This window comes from Sphaerodactylus townsendi, linkage group LG04 (genome assembly GCF_021028975.2).
Source record: "Sphaerodactylus townsendi isolate TG3544 linkage group LG04, MPM_Stown_v2.3, whole genome shotgun sequence".
Lineage (NCBI taxonomy): Eukaryota > Metazoa > Chordata > Lepidosauria > Squamata > Sphaerodactylidae > Sphaerodactylus > Sphaerodactylus townsendi.
Window position 1 is genome coordinate 58478151 of NC_059428.1, and position 22550 is coordinate 58500700.

The following is a 22550-nucleotide window of genomic DNA, read 5'->3' on the forward strand; positions in this document are numbered from 1 at the left end:
TGGGGTCTAGATAAACAAAAATGACAAGGTCAGTAGATACTTGAAGAATACACATTTCATTATACCCAAAACTATATTAATGAAGACTGAAAGCAACATTTAAAAATACATTTCCCTGGAGAACTGGGCATGGAAAAAACTAATCTAGAAAAATAATAAGCCAAATTGCTTCAATTGGTATGTGAAGCTGATGTGCTCATATGTTGGATGAATGATCACAAATTAGTAATCCTTGGAAACACAAAGTTGTTTATTATTTATTTATTATATTGTCTGGCATACCTGAAGGGCTAAAGAAAAATATAATACTTCCAGGGAAAAGAATCTGTGGCTTAAAAGGCTCATGCTGAAACAATGTGGTTTTGGTTGAACCACAGAAGCACAATTGAGTGCACCTGAATCATGATTTGCTCTGGAAAAGCAAACCTTGGTCCATTCCACACAGCACAAAAAGACATCTGTGGGATGTCTTAAAATGAGGCAACTGCCTCCTTTCACTCCGCACACCCAAAATATGACATCCAGCAGGGGACTTTTTAAAAAGAGGTGGCTTCTGGTGTGCTTTCCAGACAGCAAATGTATCAAGGGGAAAAGAGGCTGTTTCCCCTCCCAACCATTTTGCTCTCTGGTCAGTTTCACCCTGCTGCCATTTGCTGAAGGTTGCCCCAGGATGTTTGCTCTGCAGGGTCTGATCCTGGGCACCTTTTTAGCCCAAAAGGTACATTTTTGTACTTTGCTAGTCCTGCCAATTCCATCTACATATAGGTGTTGTTTTTTTTGGAGGAGCTATCTTTGAAGATACGTAGACATGCATAAGAGAATCTTAGCTGCTCAGAGGACTCCCATTGAAGATCATTGGGACCAAGGAGGACAGGTCTACTGTCCATTGAGAAGCATTGCTGTCTCCACGGTCCCAATGCTTTTAATTGACGCCAATAAACTTAGATAGGAGTTGTAACTTTACAGTGTTGCATTGTAAATGTACCAGAATTTTACCATTGTTAAAGTTCTTATAGCTTATAGCTAAGTAAAGATATTGGCTACTGGAGCTAACTTTGAATTCTGTTTCTAGTAAAGGTGGCAAAATTGGAGATGATCCTAATTTTTTTCTCAATAATTGAGATATAAAGGCACTGGGCCTGTAGCAGTGACCATTCCTGTGAAAGTGATGACATAGTCAAATAGCGTAGTTACCTCTTGACTAATCTTACATTTCAAGGGATTACAAAAAGTAGTGATCTCATTACTGGGCTGTGACAGATCATCTCCTATGGTGGCTTTCTCCCTAAATAAGCATTTCATCTGTGTACAGTATCAGTTATTTTATTGAAATATTCCAGGAAATGGAAATGAAATAATTTTTAAATTGAATTTAAATAAGATTTTTAAATTGAACTCTCTGCCAAAATTAATCAAAAACAAACTTTACCTGGGGCTATTTGATTCAGATTTCTTTGTAAAATGTTACTCTAACATGTGATCTGAAGTTTACTCCATTTATTATTATGCTCATAGTAATACTGTGCAGCCAAGTGCAAATGGTCTTCCGCCTTCTCAATTAACAGAGTATTAAGGCTTCCCTGAAGAGCAATAAACTCCTTTAATATGACAGGGGTTCAAGTTCATTCGTATGCTTCTTCCAAAGTGTGTTTTTCGAAATCCATGTAAAGCTGCTTTTTATTGTTATGGTGAATAAGGCAGTTATGTTTTCTTCCACTGGTGATTAAATAATTTCCTAAAGGAGATAATCCAGGAAGTTGGTGGATAAATATATTTCCAACTATCATTTCACTTTTTATTTTTAAATATTTTGAAGTGAGTTCAGTGTGCTTCAAAGGATTATATTGGGTTGGCTCCAGTAATCTTTAGGTACAAGGATCACATGTCTTTTCTATGATTGCCTCTGTCCAACAGTCCTTCCTAAACCTGCAAATGCTTTTTTCTAGGATCAGGCAATCTGCATACAGGCTGGGAGGCTGCAGTAGATATGTAAAATGAAAGAGGCAGAAAGGGCAATTTTACCCTTTGTCCCCTGCAACCCAGGCTTTTGCTGGGCAGGATGCAAACCTGAGTCTATAGCATTCAGACAGTGCACTCATTCTGCAGGAATGGCAATGAAAGCTTGAAAGGTGTGGCCCAAAAGGAAGGGAGAGGGGCTTGACTATTGGTTGCAGAGCGAACCCCGGCATTTCCAGATCCAGGCACACCTAGAGTACAATAGAGAATTTCTTCCACAGGACCCTTTGGGAGAGAAGCACACAGGAGCTAAACAGCTGCAGCAGGGCAGTTGAGCATGATTACTTGCCAGAATATTTAGGCTGAGTCTTGGGAAAGTTACCTTATTGAATCAACCAGTCCTCTAAGAGCAATCCTGTGTTCCAGTTCATTAATGCCAGTTCCTGTCAATGTTCTCATGGTTGCCACCTATACATGAGAATACTGCTTCCAAGGAGACTCCTCACCACAATGAAATCAGTCTTGCTCTGTCCTATTCCTTGACAGGTAAGAGAATGCTGGGAGGTGTGGCTTTGTCTCTTGCCAGGAGAGATGAGGCCAAGTGGTGCAGTCCAGTCCTGTCCCTTGGTATGGCAAGGTGAAGAGGGATAAATCAGCGATATCCCTTGCCACAGGGCAGCTCCATCTTGTTCCTCACTAGGCAAAGCTGAGCTGAACGGCCTTGTCCTATCCCTTGCCAGAAGTGAATCGAAGTAGAATGCAGTGGCATAGCCTTAATGAGGACATCTGGGGCAGACGCCCAGAACACCCCGGTGAGTTACGTGGGATGTAGAAAATTGCCTCCCACATTTGTGACCCACCACCCATCCACCGGCCACTCGCTCAGCCAGCAGATCTCCATGATCAAGAGGGGGCTGGCCGGGCCATCGGCATCACCTGGCTGCTCTGTGCAGGCCCAAGCAAGAGGGGGCAGGCCGGCCAGGCCGTTGGCTGGAGCCTGGGCTGTGCCTGCACAGAGCAGCCAGCTAGGCCCTGCCTGCACAGGTGCAGCTAAGGCTCCAGCCGACAGCCCGGCCGTCTTGAGCCAAGCAAGAGGGGGCGTGCCAGCCAAGCCACAGGTGGAGCCTGGGCTGCGTCTGTATGGGCAGGGCCAGGCTGGCTACTCCATGCAGATGCAGCCCAGGCTTCAGCTGATGGCCCAGCTTGGCTTGACCCGGCCAGTTGGGTGCCCCTGAAGTTGAGGAGTGCCCAATCAGGCCACAGCAGGCTGCTGCACCCCACCCCGATCAGACTGCTGCACCCCACCTCCATTTGAGCATGCACTTGCTCGCAGGTGGGGGCTCCAATGGAGGTGGGATGGCTAGCATCCTTTCACAGGCCCGCTGGGTGTCCCTCGAACCGCTGACTCAGGTAAGTGGGATGTGGGGGGACCATGGAAGGGGAGTGGGTGGCACAGGTGAGCGGCACCATTTTGCCCCGCTACGCCTCTGGTAGGGTGGCCTTGTCCTGTTTCTCATCTACTCCTCTTTTTGGTCTGATGTGCCCATGGTGGGGGCAGCCCTTGGGGTTAACTTAGTGAGGGTTTAGCCACCCTCCATGCTATCAGCCCACCAGAACTCTTCCCAGTGATGTTACTGGCCCACCTGTTTCTGGCTAAATCTTTGTTAGTGACACACTGACATCGCTTTTAGAAATGCCATAAGTGATGTCATTGTGCCCAGAGAAACTGGTACATTGCTGGTGAGGAGGCCCCTGAATGGGTTTTGAAATCTCATATAGATGTCTGGCTGTCCCTGTCTGAATGTATTAATAACATCGTGAACAACAAAATCAACATGATGAACAGTGAGGTGACACATGAACAGCAGGCTCATGTGGCCTGAACAATAATCTTGTGGAATCTTGGACTTCATGATCAACACCATGCCACATCATGACCTCTTTTCACATGGACACATTTTTCTCCTACTATTACTCCAAGGAATGCACGAGTTCCATAGATGCTCATTCTGCATTCACAACAGTGCTGCTAGGTAGGTTAGGGGTGAGAGTGATTGGCCTAAGGTCACCCCATGTCAGCAGATTACATGGCTGAATAGGCTTTTGAATCTGGCTTTTCCACATCTTACTTTGTCACTTTAATGTCTAACTGGTATACTGTAGCACACTGGCTTTCAGTCTAACAGGTTAACTAAAATTTGTTGTTGCACTTTCACCAGAAAATCCAACTGATTCATTTTTGGGCTTATGTGATTATTGCTGGTTGTGCCATACAAGGTGCTTTATACATGTCATGGTTCTGTGTTAACATCTGCTCAGCAAATTTCTCACTAGATCTCACTATGTCAGATGGAATGGTGTGTGTATGTACTCTAACTAGAAGATAGCAAGGGAAGTATTGTATGGTGTTAGGCTGCTTTTCTGGAAATTGTTAAAAACATGAAAATCACAACCATTTCTGGTTTTACAATCCTCTGTATTTCAAATCTTCATCAGACATCCTTCTCTGGGTTCCAGTGTCCTTGGTAAAGTGTGTGGTTAGAGGTCTAAAAAGTCAAATAAGTTGTTCTCCCTTGCACCTTGTTCTGTTTTTTTCTAATTAAGAGGTGTGACATCACAGAACAATCCTATGCAAGAAGCCCACTTTATGCCTTCACTGGCAGGTACCTCATGCCATCAAAGACCCTTTTATTTCCCCATTCCTTTGGATGATTCTGCAGCGTATCCTTCTTGGTTTATTTAATACGCTGGCAGCTTTTCTGCTGCATTCAGCACTCTCAGTGTTAGTTTTGTTGTATTAATTTTGTTGTAATCCGGGTGAAAATATTTTTTGTTAGCTACTTCGAACTTTTTTTAAAAAAAGCATACAAATATTTTAATAAAATGTAAATAAAATATGACAAAGCAATACAGCACAATAATTGCGAATGTAGTCTTCAATTTTAATAGGAAAAAAAAGGATGGTAGTTAGCCACAAAATTGGTGTTGTGCAACTTGTCCAGACGATTGCTACAGAAATGATTTAACAAAATACATAGGCATGGTGACCTGAGGAGCAAATGGGACCTGAGGAGCAAAAGGTATACTTCTAGGAGTCTGAAGATGTGGTATACAAAAGGATGAACCTGTTAAATAGTTTGAAGGAAAATGGTATCTGAATTGATGGGATCTGATGCCATTTCACAACTAAGCAAGCTACATGATCATGTTTAGAAGCACACCGTAAGATCAACTGGTCAGTTGGAGAATTATAGTGCTAAATGATCCTAAGTCCAGTTCAGATATTTGTTAGGCCCCACATTATTAGCCAGAGGAGTTTAAAGATGTTGTGGTTTCTTAATCTTGCAGTGACTGTGCAAAAGTACTCCTTGCATGAGCTAGCATCTCTCCTTGGGGTCTATACAATTATGATGTTATGATCACGTGAAATTTAAGTAGAAAATTCCATTTTAAAGAAAACACCTCACCTGGGATACTGTGTCCACTTCTGGGCACCATAATTTAAGAAGAATATTGACAAGCTGAAGCCTATCTAGAGGAGGATGACCGAAATGGTAAAAGGTCTGGAATCTATGCTTTATGAGAGATGTAGGGACTGGGTATGTTTAGTCTGGAGAAGGTTAAGGATGATGATAGCCATGTTTAAATATTTGAAGGGTTCATGTTGAAGATGGAGCAAGATTGTTTTCTGCTGCTCCAGGCACTAGTACATGGAGTAATAGATTCAAATTACAGGAAAAGAGATTCCATCTAAATATTTGAAAGAATTTCCTGACAATAAGGGCTGCTCAACAATGGAATACACTGCCCTAGAGGGTGATGGAGTCTCCTTATTTGGAGGTTTTTTGTTTAAACAGAGGCTGAATGACTTATCTATTGGAAGTGATTTGATTGTATGTTCCTGCATGGCAGGGAGTGAGTTCAATTGCATGGCCCTTATGGTCTTGTCCAACTCTATAAAACCAAGTAGCACAATAAATAGATTAAAACTATTATTTGAATGCATTTTATCATTTATTCAAATTTTCTGCAAGAAGTAAACACTGAATTAAAAAAACTGCACACTGCAGTATATACAGTCTTGTGATATCACATGAATAAATCATTTTCTAGTAAAAATGAGAATAGATAAATTACTGAAAACTCACAACAAAAAGGTTGCATAAACCCCAGAATTTTTATTATGGCAATGCAAACCAATATTCTACTGTATGAAAATACTGGAATAGAACTTCAGTGGTTTGAAATGGAATCAACAAGTTAATGACAGATACAGCTGGGGTAAAAGAGGTGCTCTTTATGTTTAAAAAGGAACAAAAACCGGAGGAGTTGGAGTTTTTTCCCAGACCCTTTTCATTAGAAGCACATTCTTTCACAAAGCTAAAATATCACAGCAGAAGTCATGTCCAGAAACAGAATTCAGTTGCATTTTGATAAACATCTGGTCTGACTTAAGACATTTTTGTCAATGCAGAGATGCACAGGGTTCCCCATGCATTTTTCATGCAGCAGGTTATCACTTTAAATAAAACATTTTCTATACATTCTTTCAGACTTGCAACTGTATACATACATGCAAAAAGTTTTTAAACCTATGTGATCCTATTTACACTTAATACATGAAATATACATAACAAAAGATTAAAATGTTTTATTCCTTTGCATTAGATAGAATACAAAATATGTATTTTTGTTAAAGAAACCACTATTTACATCACTCTTTAAAAACCAATTTCAACATGTATGTGTAACAAGTCTATATATTTACATATATATATGTATATATAAAATATATAACTTACCAATTTATTCAACTAAGATGCAGCAGAGAATAAACTGGCAATATTTTGCTGTCATTAATGACAGTTTCATCACATTTTAACTGATGTTTTGTTGGGGGAAAATTAATTTCTTTTGAAAAAAATGTTAAAACACTTTATAATCTATTTTTAAAAATATATAGCTTAAGAAGTAAACACATGGCTGATTTCCCTTTCAAGCTTTTGTTTTCTATCTTCCAAAGATGAATTACTCCTACTTCGCTAGCAAAATATAGTGTCAGTTTTTCCTGAATTATTTACTTGTCCTTCCTTTTATAAAATGGCAAATAAACAAGATAGAAATGTTATGCTCTATTTCTGTATTGTTCTTTTAAAGTTTACAATGGAAAACTGATGCTTATTTTTGTTGCCCTATCAATCTTCAATTCATTTAATTCTATCAACTATATTTTCCATCATAGTTCTCACTCTGTGATGGCAGCAGGTTACTCTGATTAAATCTGGATCTGCCCAATCATGCAGAAAACAAGAGCTGAGGACCGACAAGATCACACACCCCTGGCAGCTTACCTCTGTACAGTCCGGTTGTTAGAAATGTCACTTCTATCCAATGCATAATTTCCTTTTCCCCCTTCCCCTGGCTTGTATACTGAAAGTGAGCCATCTGAGGAAAAAAGCATTAAAGGAAAAGGACTTCAGGGAATAAATGGTTTCTGCATTCTTCAGCTGTGTTTTTTTTTTGTTTAAATTGGATCCATTCCCTATGCAATTGGAGCAGTTCCAGATTTAAACACACAGATGTACCACTGCAATGACATTTTGACTTTATCTTGATGATTTTCCTTGGTGATGTAGATGTGCAATTTGTATTATGAAGTACCTAACATGGTTACAAGCTCAACATGGCTTTGCCCCACCTAGGTTTGTTCTTTCCAGTCAAGTGGCTCAAATGCAAATGTTTGTTATGGGAAATAAGTCCATGCATAAATACTCTGAAAGTTCCATAGAGGAATGATGAAAAATCAGTGTTTCAGCCAAGTTTTTCAAGCCAATTTGAATTTTTCCGACATTATATATATTAGGCCCTCTTGAGTATGGCATTTCCTTCGGTTTTTAATTGGTATAGCCCAGGGGTAGGGAACCTTTAACACTCAAAGAGCCATTTGGACCCGTTTTCCATGGGAAAAGAAAACACTTGGAGCCGCAAATAATTTTTGACATTTAAAATAAAGATAACACTGTATATATTGGGTTTTTTTTACCTTTTACTCCGCTCATTCTGAGAAGCGTATGGATGCATCCGCCCTGCTGCCTGCAGGGCGGGCAAGGATGGGGCCAGCAGCTCGGCCTCGGCAGCCGCCGGGAAAGCACCCACCCCGCTCCAACGGGGCAGGCGAGAGGGGAAGCCCGCGGCGTGGCCCAGCGGGCCGCAGGCAGTTGGTGCGTCTGCCCTGCTGCCTGCAGGGCGGGCAAGGATGGGGCTAGTGGCTCAGCTCGTGGAGCCGCAATGCAAGGGCAGAAGAGCCGCATGCGGCTCTCGAGCCGCAGGTTCCCTACCCCTGGTATAGCCTGTGGTTCACAATTATGCAAATACATTATTTCACAAAAAAAATCTTTGAAGTGTCACAGATGGAACAGATATTCCCTTCCTGTAAAGTTTATCCAAGGCAAATAAGGATGCAATTTAATAAACAATGTAACATATAACTAATATGTTGGATAGAGAGATTTGCACTCTTACTGCAAGGAGTCCTTGGATCTATCCTTTTGGGCTGGATCCAGAAGAAAAGCAGATGAAATATGTTTTCAGATCTTTTTTCACTGTGTCCTTATACTGGTCTTTGTTCAGAAAAATCTGACAAGGTCTGGGATTGGATTACAAACACCGTAGTACTGCCTACTGCAATAACTACAGGAAATAGGTAAAAGTTTCCTCTTCTCTCTTCCACTGGCTGCTTGTGTGAGTGGAGGAAAAGGCTATTTTGCCTGATAACCCTTTACCATTGGGCTGCCCTGCTTTTGTGAGGCTCAGAGAGGATTTTCAGAATGAACAGCATTATGGCGGATTCTGCACGTGCCGTATTCACCAGTGTCGGTCCAGTAAAAACAGTGTTTGGGTGGAAAACTTCCCACAGCTGCCGCCTCCAAATCAAGGCAGTGCCACTCTTCCCCCCCAAACTGTGTGTCCACCTGCATGTGAAAAACCAAACAGCACCAGGTGGAAACCACTGTTTTCTGGCATGCCGCTTTTTAAAAAATTACCTCCCCTGCGTAGCTCCATCAGGACGAGGGGACACAATCCCTGCCCTCCAACCCCTGGGCCATTGCCAGGGGGGCATGTCCCCTTTTCCTGACAAAGCTATACAGGGATGAGGAGGTAAGTTTTTTAAAACAGCAAAGGCGCTGTTGCGGGCTGCAGCAACTCTGGGGCTGCCCACACACACATGTGCGAACAGCCCCAGGCTGGCACTGGTGTCATGTATACTGGCGCCCCGCCACTCCCACGGTCCATGCAGAATTTGCCTACGTATTGTCGAAAGACTTTCACAGCTGGAATCACTTGGATGTTGTGGGTTTTCTGGGCTATCTGGCTGTGTTCCAGTAGTATATTCTCCTGATGTTTTGCCTGCATCTGTGGATGCCAGCCACAGATGTAGGCGAAACATCAGGAGAAAATACTACTGGAACACGGTACACAACTCGGAAAACCCACAACAGCATTATGTTTGAGGAAGATAAGGAAATATCAATTTGGCTGATTCACTCTGCAAACCTTTCCAGTGGATCCAACCCACTATCACTAATAATTTGCACGAGTGATGTGAATTCACACTGTTCTATATGGTAGCTGACATATTATTAGCATCTTTGTGCTCAATAAGATGGACTATATCAAGTTGAATTCTGTCTTGCACTGATTTCCACTTATCCTCTACCCAAAAACAATGGAACTTCAAAGGGATTATAGTAAGGTTGGTGAGTATAGTGGATATTTTTAAAAGAAACAGAATAAAATTTCCAGAAAAATAACAGTTGCTGGAAATTTCACTTCTATCATTAAAGGAAACTGATAATAAAACAGAGAACTATAATTCAAAGTTTGCTACTCAGGCATGTATATGTAAACTGAAGTGATCCAGACAAAGTCCATAATTTCTAGGCTCAAAACAAAGGTATGGGTCTAAGTTGTTTTCTGGTTTAAATCTGAATACAAACTTCAGAAGAGCTTATACCTTCTACTGCAATCTTCTTGTTTTTTGCATCAGAAGCTACTGCTCTTAAGTAAAAATAAGGAAAAAGTCTACCTCTCCTTCCCCTACTGTGACCACTGTAACAAGGAGGAAGGATTGAAGAAGAGACCATGAGGGTAAAGCTGACCAGTTTTGTGACTACATTTTCTGCTATGGCAGAATATACCACTTAATATTACTATGCTAGGGTAGGAGAATGGGGGAGGGAGAGACTCAATGTCCTGGTTGCCTCAGTTGCTACTGGCTCTAAAAAAAAGATTGAAGTTATAACAGGGCTTAAGGGAAGGTATCTTAAAAGTCATTGGAGAACTCTTGGGAAAGGGCAATTTTTTCCCCCTGAGAGTTCTACTTTGTAGCTGGGCATTTTGCTGTTTGAGCCTGGATAAGTTTGTCCATCATTCAATGTTATTGAAAATTTAGGAAGACTTTTCATATATCAATTGTAACAAGTAATCAATGAAGCAAAAGCTAACTTTCATATTGGGAAATGTTTGCTGTCTGACTTTGCCATTAATTTAATCCTAAAATCAAATTAAGAGCTTACTATTAACTGTGTGAGTGCAATGCTGTGTACTACTGTTTGCATGTTATGTGTGTGGCATGCATGAGAGGATATGAACGTATCTAGTCTGTTATCTACACTGAAATAGATTTTGATTTTTATCTATGCATTACAATTCAACAAAGCTGTCATTCAACTCTTCCAATTTCCAAAAAATATGTTGTTTAATACTAGGATATTAATGTTTGAAGGCTAATAAATTTGTCATGAGTTTGTCCACAGACAAATTGATATTAATCCATGTACTGCCTTTATACAAAAATAAAGCTGCCAGCAACACAAAATGTTCCACATTTTTGTGGTGCTTATATTATACAAAAGCATGAATAAAGGGGAAAGAGGCCATCATCATGTATTATATGTTTTTTCATAAACAAAAAACAACACCAGCCTGGTAAAATACCAGCTCCCTTCACTATTTTCCATGTGCTGACTACTGACATCTGGCTAAGTGTTAAGTGAAGAAAAGAAATGTGAAAACAAATATGAGGCTTGTTATTTCTAGCATAGCTGAAATGCAGTTTTATTTTTTTTTAAAGAGTAAAAGTCATAATCCAAATTTTATATGATTACCAGCCAAGTGTTTAGGGAAGGTATTTTCCAAAATGTAACTACTGAAAATATGTACTATATTGTGATTTTCCCAGATATTAAAACAAGAAACTGTTAAAAGAAATTTGGAAGCACTAAAGGGTTTGTTTTGTGCGTTTCTCTATCTAACACTGATTAGGATTACAAACATGTGAACTAATGCCTGGGTCTAATTGTTCCATTTATTAAAAAAGAGAATCTTAACATTTCATAAATGTATTAAAACACACAAAATTATACTGTCCTAGTAGTGATAATTTAAAAATGGGAAACATAGCGCAGTGGTGCACAATAACCTATCACCAGTGTAGGCTGTATATTACCTGGCATTGCATGTACAGTACCAATGGCCTCCTTATACTTACATTCTCCAGTGTAGTTGCTGCTGCATCTGTGGTTGTTTGTTCACTGATTTAAGTATGAGTAAATATTTCCATGCACATTTCAGCTTCCTGCCATGTTTACAAACCATGAGAATGATGCTTCGATTGCTTGAGAGGTCCATTTATTTCATTAATACCCTGATTTTCTCCCAAACAGGGACCAAAAGTGACTTACAATGTTCTCCTCTTCTCCGTTTTATCCTCACAACAACCCTGAGAGGTAGATTAGGCTAAGAGTATGTGACTGGCCCAAAGTCACCTAGCAAGATTCCATAAGAAAGCGAGGATTTAAACTTAGATCTCCCAGATCCCAGCCCAACACTCTTACCACTACACCACTTCCATGGTCTGAAAACAGGAAGCTAAACCACATGGTTAAAAACCTTTTTCATTCAGTCATACTAATGGAAAAGGGCTATGGAAGTAGGAAAGTAAATGCAAAAGGGGACCAAGTCTCTAGTTGTAGGCTTTTCATGGAGGTTATACAACTAACAAGTCAAGTAAATCTTTTGCAAATGTTTCCTGTAAAGCAAAGAACAAATTAACTACAAGTATTTTAAATATCAGCAGAAACATTTATCAAACAAAACCATGTTTCCGTTATCTCATGCTTTTCTCAAATCATGCTAGATTTTTACAACACTTAATTTTTTTAAAGCAAAGATTTAAACCTGACTGTAAACACTTTATATAATTTATTCTGGTTCTTTCTTAATTATTAGCACTTTTTCTAAGAGTCCATATACTTCTCCGTTCACATTATGTTGAAGGGACACCTTATTACCTAGATGGCTATTGTAAGGGTTTCTCACATTATGAAAAGGTACTTTACATTCTGTGATGGGTGATAATTCTTTCTTGAATGTTGAATTTTCTGTAAAAGATGGCTCATTCCAAATATTTTTGCCATGTGCTTCCTGGATTTTAGAACTGCCTCCTTTTTGTAACATATAATACAATATTGGATTGGTTTTTGTCAGTCTGGGGGAGTCTCTTTCATGTTCATTTTTGACCGTATCTGTGATGACCCATTTGATAGGCCCCTTTTCACTAGGTACATGGCATATATTAAACTGGTCACAATCAGGTTTTGATGAAACTATTCCCCCCAAACGTTCAGTGAAAAGAGAACTGGCAGGACTCTGCATTGCAACTGAATACTGAAATGTTCGGTGATCCAAACAATTGGTTTGTTGGCCAGGATTTCCCATTAGAATATGCAATGAAGAGGTATTATTTGTTAGATTATTTTTGCCTCCTTTCTTTTTTCCCTCAGGAACTGATGAATTACTCCTAGGCTGAGACAACTCTTTTTCACAGTTCTCTGAGAGAAGAAGTTGCTTCAACACATTAAACCCTTTGCTTTCTCTAGGCCAATTCCTATTTTCAGATTCATTGTTTGAACCGTGACCTGAAGAATACTGTGATTCAGAATCAGTTCTCCTGAATTTCAGTTCTTTCTGGTTAAGCCCAGGGCCATGCAAGGCTTCTGGAGAAGACTTATGATTGTTTGCAGAATCAGATGACATGTTACCTTGGTTACTTTTTAATATTTTTAAAGGACCTTCTGAAAGTTCAGAATGAAGTTTTCTCTTCTTAGGTACTGTGCTGTGAGTCTTTGATTCGACAAATGTCCTCTCACTGTTCCTGGGGCTCCCATCTAGATCATTTGCAGAACAGTCATCTTGATTTTGTCTCAGTAATTGACTTAGCAGACCATTCTTTGCAAAAGAAAAATCTTGAGGTGAGAGCGGGTTTGGCTTAAATTCCTCAGATCCTGGAGCTGTGCTTCTCTCTACTGAATTAGTGATTCCTTGAAATTTCTTACTATCATTTTCCCTTATTTGCTGTGCATCTGGATTCTGAAGGACATTTGATTCCTCAGAAGGCTCTGTTTTTATTTTCACAGTCAATATTTGTTCATTCGAAGGTTTTTCTGCCTGGTCTGGTAAACTTTCTTCTTTTGAAAGCATCCTCTCTTTTATTTCATTCATACCTTTGCTGGAGGTTCCCAGAAGCAACTGGAGGACAGTGCGTCTTTCAAGGATATTCTGAATTTCTGTACTAGGAAATCTTTGCTCATTAGGCAGAGACTGCTTATTGAGTATTTTGTTTTCTTCAAGTGTACTTGATTTGTTAGTAAGAAGAGAGCTATTCAACCCATCTATCAGTCCTATTGGTTTTTCTGTATTTACAGTAGTAATCTGTTTGCCTGCTGCCCTTTGCTCATCCATCGACATGGAAGACTGCATTCCACACTGAGCTAAATTCTGCAGTAGTTTGCTTGCACTAAAAGAGGAGGATGTTTGCCCAGTTTCATTTCTGTTAGGTTTAGTTCCTCGAAGTTCTTTGTGTACTGTAAGATCTATCAAGTGTTTAGAAGCTGGATTAATTAGTCTCTCTGGCTGCATGGTGCAAATGTAAGGTGGTGAGCTATGTTTGACCAATAAAGGAGAATGATGTGAAAGATTGATGGGAGAATCTGCTTTTGAAGAAGTCAGTAAAGGGGGGGTGTTTACTGGAGTAATTCGATTGACATTACAGCAATCAGTTCCAGAAATCTTGTTACTCAATGGTAAATTAAATTTTGACACATCAGCTGTAACTAATGTACCTTCATTTTCTGACATTTTCTCTGCATTGTCTTCACTTTTATGGCCAAGCAATAATTGAAGTAAAGTTACTTTATGATGTGGATTCAGTTTAGTACTTTTAGTAGAGTCTTTCTCTTCTATATTCTCTATACAAGGAACTTTTGAATCCCAGTTGTGTAGCAAGGATTGAGTTAAATTGTCTAGAGAAGTTGACTGTCCAGAATCTGGTTTATTTGTTCTCTGTTTAAAAGATAAGTCTATAGGAAGACAATTAGATTGAGAACTTTCATCATCACTACTATCATCTTCTATAAAACTAGGATTGTTATCTGAGTATTCATCAACAGTGGTTGGTATACTACTCTCCTCAAAAATACTTGCTCTCTCAGTTTGTTCATACCCCTTAGTCTGCTTAGTAGCATTGTGATTCTTAAGAAGGTGCAAAAGTAAGCTACTATTTGAAGGTGGTTTCAAATGATTCTTTTCCACTGTGGCTTTGTAACCAATGCTTTTGGGAGATGAATGAATGAGGCCTGTGGAACCCTGAAAAGGAGTTCTATTGCTTTTGCTGGTTATTGATTTGGTTGAAGATTTTGTCTGACCATTCAGATGGCTTTCCATACCTTTTGTCAGTTTGAAATGGCCAGAAACTTTTGGAGCACTTTCTTTTAATCTTGCCATTGAAGCAAGTCTTTCACTGGCAATTTGACTGGCATTTTGTGCTTTTAGAGCATGTTCCCTGGAATATTGCTGCAAGTGAGCTTCACTTGAAAGGAGCAAAGCTAGCTGACTACAAGCTACACTGGGTTTGGGGGATGTAGCAGGACTAGATCTTTTTTCCACCATGTTTGCAACAGCTTGTAGTCTTGCAGCACAAGACAATGGCTCACTTATCACCTTGGTACCACTCTGTTCTGTATGTGAAGACTCTATAAACCGATCTTTTGCTAAATTTGTTGTTAGCTCAGGCAGACTAGTCTCCGGTTTTTCATCTTTTCCTTTGCTCTTCTTCAAGAGAGTTTTCAAATGAGTGGATGCAGCACCATAGCACCTTAAGTCTTTCTCCACTTGTAGAGAATCATGGCTGAGGGAATAGCCTTGCTCCTTAAGGCTCTGCCTAATCTGTTGTGACAAAGCAACACTCTGCAGCCTAGAGCTGAAGGACTGAAGCAAAGAAGTCAGTAATGTGCTATCCTGCTTTCCTTTGGGCTCATTTTCAACCATGCCAGCTAACAAGGCTCCTTTTTTCCCATTTAAATCCACAATCGAATCAGACAACCGCCTTCTTTTTGCTGCATTCCAGTCTTCAGAAGACTGTAACAGCCTTGCCTTTTTGTGATGCAGCATTCCCGAACCCCGATATGTATGTGTGTTAGGAGCTGGACCATCTCTCTGACAATTGGGAGATGTGTTTCCCGAAAGCTTGAAGTTTTGATCCTCCGAACTTGGCCCAACAGGCTTTTTGTCAACCACAGAACTCGAACCTCCTGCTGCCTGATGCATCAGTAATCCCTCTAGGTAAGTTAGAACAATGGAATCCTCGTGCATCTCAGAGACAAGCTCTTCTCCATGAGTCATGTTCAATACAAGTATCCACAAAGCCTCACTTTCTATTCACTTTAAGGACTAGTTTGTTATAAATAAACAAAAATGAAAGTTAATAAATAAGGCTACAGCCTTCTACAAAAATTGATGTGAAAAATGAGAGCATTATTCCAAATAGGATTATTCCAGAAAATAATCTGTCGATGAGTCAAAGTTCCAATTGTATCCATCTCTTTTGTAATAGACGCACACATTAAGCAGTTGATCCACAGAGATTATTCAAAACTTGGCTGTAGGGGGAAATATTCATGTTCTTCCAGATTTCCAGGGAAAGGGGGGTTTTTTCAATCATTTATCATGACATCAAGCATACTTGACTCCTATGAAGTAAAAAAGAAAAAAAATTAGCTGGACCTTATTTAGAATAAAATGTATTCATGTAAAAAGTGTGTATTCCAGAGCTCTGAACAAATTCACTCACCTAGCTAAACCTGTCTGAACACTGTTTACTATTCTGCAGTTCATTTTTCTACAACATTCCTCTATAGTCTTCATCTCCCAATCAACCCTGAATGACAGAGAATGGCCTCTGGTTTCAAAAAATACCAAATAATTAAACTACAGGACATTTTTTTGGATATAAAAGAAAACAGCCCACATAGGATTTCAGTATGGGAGTGCTGGCAGTACCCATACACAGGTAATATTTTATGGCAATTTATAGCATATTTAATACATTTAATGTGGTGATTCCATGTTCTATAGGGCAATCCTATGCAGAATTATTTCAGTCTTAGTCCACTGATTTCAATGGACTTAGACCAACTTATTTTTAAATGCTGTGTTCGCAGGGAAGTTTCAAAGTATTGGGTTCCATTTAGTGGTGGGATTCAGCAGGTTTGCACCACTTCAGCAGAACTAGTTGTTAAAATGGTGCTTGTAAACAACCAGTTGTTAAATTATTTGAATCACACCACCGGAACCGGTTGCTAAATTATTTGAATCCCACCACTGGTTCCATTCCCAGTTTTTTTCATCACGCATAATTCTGATGGATGGACATATTTCTTTTTTTTTTAACCCTCTAGCTTTTAAAGACACAGAATGGGTACGTGCTATGTGCTTACTTACTGCTTAACTAGATCGACTAGATATTTAAAGTCATGTCAGAATTGCAAATCACTTTAACGAAGGCTGTGAGAGTGGCATGCAAGCATCCAGTGGCATGCAAGCATTTGCTGAGGCCAAAAGTTGATGAATACCTAGCAAGTTGGCACATAGCAGCCAGAGGGTAACTAGTCTTTTGCAAGGTATTTCTTGTCCACTGAACCCCAGCATTCATTGTAAATGTTAGGCCATAATGACACCATGTACCCAACAAACAGAAAAAGAAAGACTGCTACAAAACTACTTGTTTTCAATGAGGTTCACAAGAGTTGTACTTCAATTGTTGCCCAAACATACTTGAAGTGAGAAACCCCTTATATTTATGAAAAAATTATATCTCTGTTGTATTGTGTAATTTTCCTCATTGTTAACAAACATACAATATGTTCATTACACAATTTAAATAATTTTTTTTGAATTTGCATTTTTAAATGTATTATTAACTTAAAGGTAGTTTTCAGATTATGTAGCAGTTTCTTTGTAAGAACATGCAAACCAAATAATAGAAATCGCTTCAGATTTGTTACCTGGAACAATAGTTTAAAAATTCATCATGAATGCAAAAGCTGGTTTTCTTTTCTATGCAGACAGAGTAGAGTTAACCACTACAACAGTGATGGCGAACTTTTTTGAGACCGAGTGCCCAAACTGCAACCCAAAACTCGCTTATTTATCGCAAAGTGCCAACACACAATTTAACCTGAATACTGAGGTTTTCGTTTAGAAAAAACGGTTTGCTCCAAGGTGTGCATTATTTGGGAGTAAGCTTGGTGGTAGTCGGTGGCTTTGCTTTGAAGCAACTATGCAAGGCTTTGAATGGGTGAATCATGACCCTAGGAGGGTTTACTCAGAAGCAAGTCCCACTGCCAGCAACAGAGCTTACTCCCACGTAAAGAATTGCGCTTTATTCTTCCCATGAAAATCAGTGGGGTTACCTTCATTGGGCCTGGCGGGGGAAGGGGGAGGGGTGTGGGGGGAAAGGAAACTGAAATTTTCACTTACCGAAACCCAATAACCCCCACCCCCCAACCACAAAATAGAAGTAAAAAGGCAGTCAAGGAAGGCAATCCTAAGCAAGAATGCTGTGCAAGGGGTGGGATAACTTCAGGAAAGCTAAATTGGCGGAGCAGCCATCTGATCTGCAGTTTTTCCTTCACATGTCATCACAGCACTTGACTTCCCACAAAAATGCAACAGGAACAGAAAAATAAAAGCATGAAGAATATTTTGAAATGGACCTCTCTGTCCCACATTTGCCTCTGTCACAATGGCCCTAATTCTGACAAGGGGGGGAAGGGATGCTCAGGGTGGGATGAAGGGAGAAGGGATGCTCCTCTCCCTTTCCTGCCAGTTAGTTGGGGCATGGTTTAGCTCAATTCTTTATCTGTGTGAAATGCCTTTTGTCTTTTGTACTTTTGCTTTGATCTTGTGGGAACGGGATTGGCGCCGTGAGCCTAGGGACCTTGCAAGAACACACCTCCTCGCCCTGGGCTCTCAGGCACTAAAAGCCCCATCGCTCTCTCCCCCAGGGGAGGGGGGCCCTTAACAAATGGTTCACCCTAATCGGGATGAGCGCCTGAATCCCACCACTGCGTCTGCCCTGCTCTTGACAGACGCACTCCTCCCAATGAAAGCCCCTCGCCGGGCTGCCACTTTTTAACCCTACCCCCAAAGTTTTAGCTTGGTCTGAAAAGTTACACACCAAGAAAAGCGTGCCAGCCTCCAGTCTCCCAAGCCTTGTGGGTGAGAGGGGGTACTCGTAGATGGTACTTACAGCAAATCAGGTCGACTCAAGAGGACCTCCCTGAAGCTCAGCCCCAGCCGGCAGAGCGCCTTGTGCCAGCCTGTGCAGCGTGACTCCCAACGAGTCTGCTGGCAGCCACCTCTGGCTGAGGGAGGGGAGAGGGGGAGATGATGGCATGCGTGTCCACAGAGAGGGCTCTGAGTGCCGCCTTGGACACTTGTGCCATAGGTTCGCCATCACCACACTACAAGATGCAGGGATGAGAATATGGTAATTCTGAATGAACATGACATATGTTTGACTGACCAGACAGTCTTGTCGTAATTACTTTTAAAATCTCTGAGAAAATATGAAATGAAAGATTTTTGGCATTTTATACACCATTTATGCAGTTAATGGGAAAAAATAGGTAGGTAAATAATGTCAGTGATCCACCCAAAAGCATTTGCAACTGCAAATGAACTTCACCTGGATCCTACAAATGCGCCTAGTCCCTTCTCCACTGTGAAGTGGACAAAACATATATCCTACCACACAATCACACATCTTACTATGACATGCCTTTGAAGATGCCAGCATAGATCCGGGCAAAACACTAGGATCAAAAACTACAGACCACAGCTGAACACAGTCGGAAAGTCCACAACAGCCAGATCTACCTACAATTTTAGTCTCGTACTACTTTGCTAACTTTTAGATTATTATTCCTTGTCTGAGAAACTAAGTTTAGATCCTAGCTATTCCTCATGTATCTTCAAATGCTATACCATTTGTGATCTACTGAGGTTTACAATGAACAGTGTTCTATGGAGAAAACAGATCCTTTAAATTATACAACACTGTGTTTAACATTTTTAACAGAGATTACATTTCCATGGCTTGTGTTAGTGAACAGGTAGGACTCTTTTCACCAGCTACTTTTAGACCTCTGTTGATCCCCATGAACCTGATTTTTGGACAAAAACAATTCCAGGAGTGACATTCACAAAATTTTAGGTATCTTGGCTACTTGAGCAATCAGCGGCAAAGTGGTCAGGCAGATAAACAAGTTCATGGCTGAGCCTTTAGATTCAGAGAGAGCTATATGAGTTCTCTGAGCCACTTGACTAGGTGCTAAATTGATTAGTGGGGTTTGTAATAGTGCTTCAGGGCTCCAGGTGGCAAGGTTCAGCAGGGTCGCAAGGACGTTAGCATGGCTGTGAGGGGGTCATGACAGCCTGCCCGCGTAGCTATGCAGCAAGGGAGATAAGGAGCAAAAAACCCCCTGCACCTCCATGTTAAGGCGCAGCAGCAACCTGCATTGTTTCCGCACGTTCCTATCGCTGCCTGCATGGAGGCATGCGAACAGGAAAACAGGTTACTTTATCCCGCCTGCAACCTGCTCTTCTGTGCTGTGCGGAAGGGACCTTAGTTTCCAAAATCTGATGAGATCAGGCTAGACTAGGCTGTCCATGCCACAGGTGAGGAAACACAATAGATGTTTACAAAATTATGCATAGGTTGGAAAAAGTGGATTGGAACAAGACACTTCTTTTGAACTTCTTCAATAATTTTGAATAATTTTGGAAATGAGGTTAGATATTATGGTGATTCTGATAACTCAATTGGATTTTAAAGTAATCCCCAAACAGATGCTGTTAGATTCCAATACTGATTTGTGAATAAAGGGGTACAAATACATAAATAAAGGTTCCAAAGACTGAACTCTGCTATAATGTAGAATTTGAAATCTTAAGAAATTATTCATTTTAGCTGGCACACAAGAAATCAGATAACGTTCTTATTATTGGTAAGTGACATATTCTAAAATCCTAACTATAAAAAATTACTTGAACTAGGCAGTTCTTTTCTGTCAGTTTATTATAGTTGAGGGAAAAATGGAAATGGAAAATTATGTTCAGCTTCTGAATTCTATCAAACTATTGTGTGAGTTTGCAACAAAAATCCTATGATCAGCCATTCACTAAAATAGATTTGACATACCAACATGTTACAAGGTCAAGGTCACAGATCAGGAAGAAAGATGGCAAACAGGACTGATGTAACATTTGGCATTTGATTAAAACTTCAGGAATTTTAGTACATTTACCAGAAAATGCACTGCATTTCCTTGTAATAGAGCAGTTCCAAAAGTCTTTGAAAATCCTTGCTTATTTTGTATAGAACAACACTCGCAATATACTAGTGGAAGCAAATAGTTTATGTTAAAGAAAATAAAAATTTGTATTCTGTAATAATCTGGTTTGATGAAACTGGATAATCCACTGACACCCTTCCAACATACAAAGATCTGTAGAAGTATATCTATGCATTCAAAGAAACCTGCATACATTTGCAAAGCACTTCTATTTGTGCAAAAGTCTGTGGAATTTTCTTTTCATTGGAAAATCCTTGAACCTTAAAAGTGCCTACAACTTTTCAGGGAGCTATAGAAGAAGACAGCTGCCCGCACTCTGCAAAGAGTGTGATAGATTGTACAAAGCAATCCTAGTCCAAAGCAATCCATAGGGGGGATATGATTGAAGGCTATAAAATTATGCATGGGGTAGAAAATGCTGACAGAGAGAATTTTTTCTCCCTTTCTCACAATACTAGAACCAGGAGGCATTCATTGAAAATGCTGGGGGGGAAGAATTAGGACTAATAAAAGGAAACACTTCCTCATGCAACGTGTGATTGGTGTTTGGAATATGCTAAAATGCTACTGGTAAACTGTTGCACTACAGCTGCCACAATTCAATAAACTTTTCAATCCACTGCTATATCTCCTATTTGTCTTAATTTTTAATCATATATTCACAGAATTACATATAGCCATATACTCTTAATATGATCCCATAATTCATGCAGTAGGTCCTTAAACTCATACTACAACATCCAAAGGTAAGTAACCATTCTAAATTCAAAAGGTAAGTTTCTAATGTATCAATTGCGGTGCGGAATATATGTACAAAACGACTCTACAATCTTTAAACAGGTAAGTGTCCAATATATCACATTCTGTCCATTCAAATCATCCACCTTTTCATAATATAGTTCATAAGAGTTTTTTTTTATCCTCACAGGTGAATATTCAGTGTTCAGAATTTCTTAGGTCCAAATTATTTGGAAAACTCCCTTATCTTCCACACGTTACAATCTCCAGGTATCTTCAATTTCCACATGATTCAACCACCAGGGAAACACGTTGCACATAATTCGCGTTTTTCACAAGCTTCTTCAGCCTCATTCTTTCTACTGCGGAACTGATTTATACAGGTGTAGTACGGGTAATCTACAGAATAAATCCAACATACAGTAAATTACATGCCCATAATTATATGCCCATTATTTTGGAATATGCTGCCACAGGAGGTGGTGATGGCCACTAACCTGGATAGCTTTAAAAAGGGCTTGGACAGATTTATGGAGAAGTCGATCTATGGCTACCAATCTTGATCCTCCTTGATCTCAGATTGCAAATGCCTTAGCAGACCAGGTGCTCAGGAGCAGCTTTCACATCCTGCATGTGAGCTCCCAAAGGCACCTGGTGGGCCACTGCGAGTAGCAGAGTGCTGGACTAGATGGACTCTGGTCTAATCCAGCAGGCTAGTTCTTATGTTCTTATGTCAATAATTCTATATAGTTAGTGGTCAAACAAGAAAGACATCTTAGACTACTGTATTTTTTCCTATGACTTCACATATACACTAAGGCCCCTTCCACACACGTAAAATAATGTGTTTTCAAACCACTTTCACAACTATTTGCAAGTGGATTTTGCTATTCCGCACAGCTTCAAAGAGCACTGAAAGCAGTTTGAAAGTGCATTATTCTGCACGTGCGGAATGAGCCTAACTTATCCTGATAAGCAGAAGACAATTAGATATCACATACATTTAGAGATGAATGCACAGCTACGATGATGTAAACTGCTGATGCAACTTCTGTAGATACAGAAAGAAGGCAAATCCACACTGTTATCTGGGTATCACAA

The 22550-nt window shown here is 40.0% G+C and overlaps 2 protein-coding genes across 8 annotated transcripts in view; both read right to left on the minus strand.

Moving 5' to 3' along the window:
* The window catches only part of SAMSN1 (SAM domain, SH3 domain and nuclear localization signals 1), a 353573-nt gene that overhangs the window by 255487 nt on the left and 75536 nt on the right, over nucleotides 1-22550 (minus strand). The window lies entirely within an intron of this gene.
* NRIP1 (nuclear receptor interacting protein 1) overlaps nucleotides 8184-22550 on the minus strand; it is an 89915-nt gene continuing 75548 nt past the window's right edge. For all 5 annotated transcript variants that reach the window (XM_048494491.1, XM_048494493.1, XM_048494492.1 and 2 more), the window contains one exon: nucleotides 8184-16043. In XM_048494491.1, the coding sequence (XP_048350448.1) occupies nucleotides 12220-15696 (3477 nt within the window). In that variant the 5' untranslated portion in view covers nucleotides 15697-16043 and the 3' untranslated portion in view covers nucleotides 8184-12219. The remainder of the gene's footprint in view (nucleotides 16044-22550) is intronic.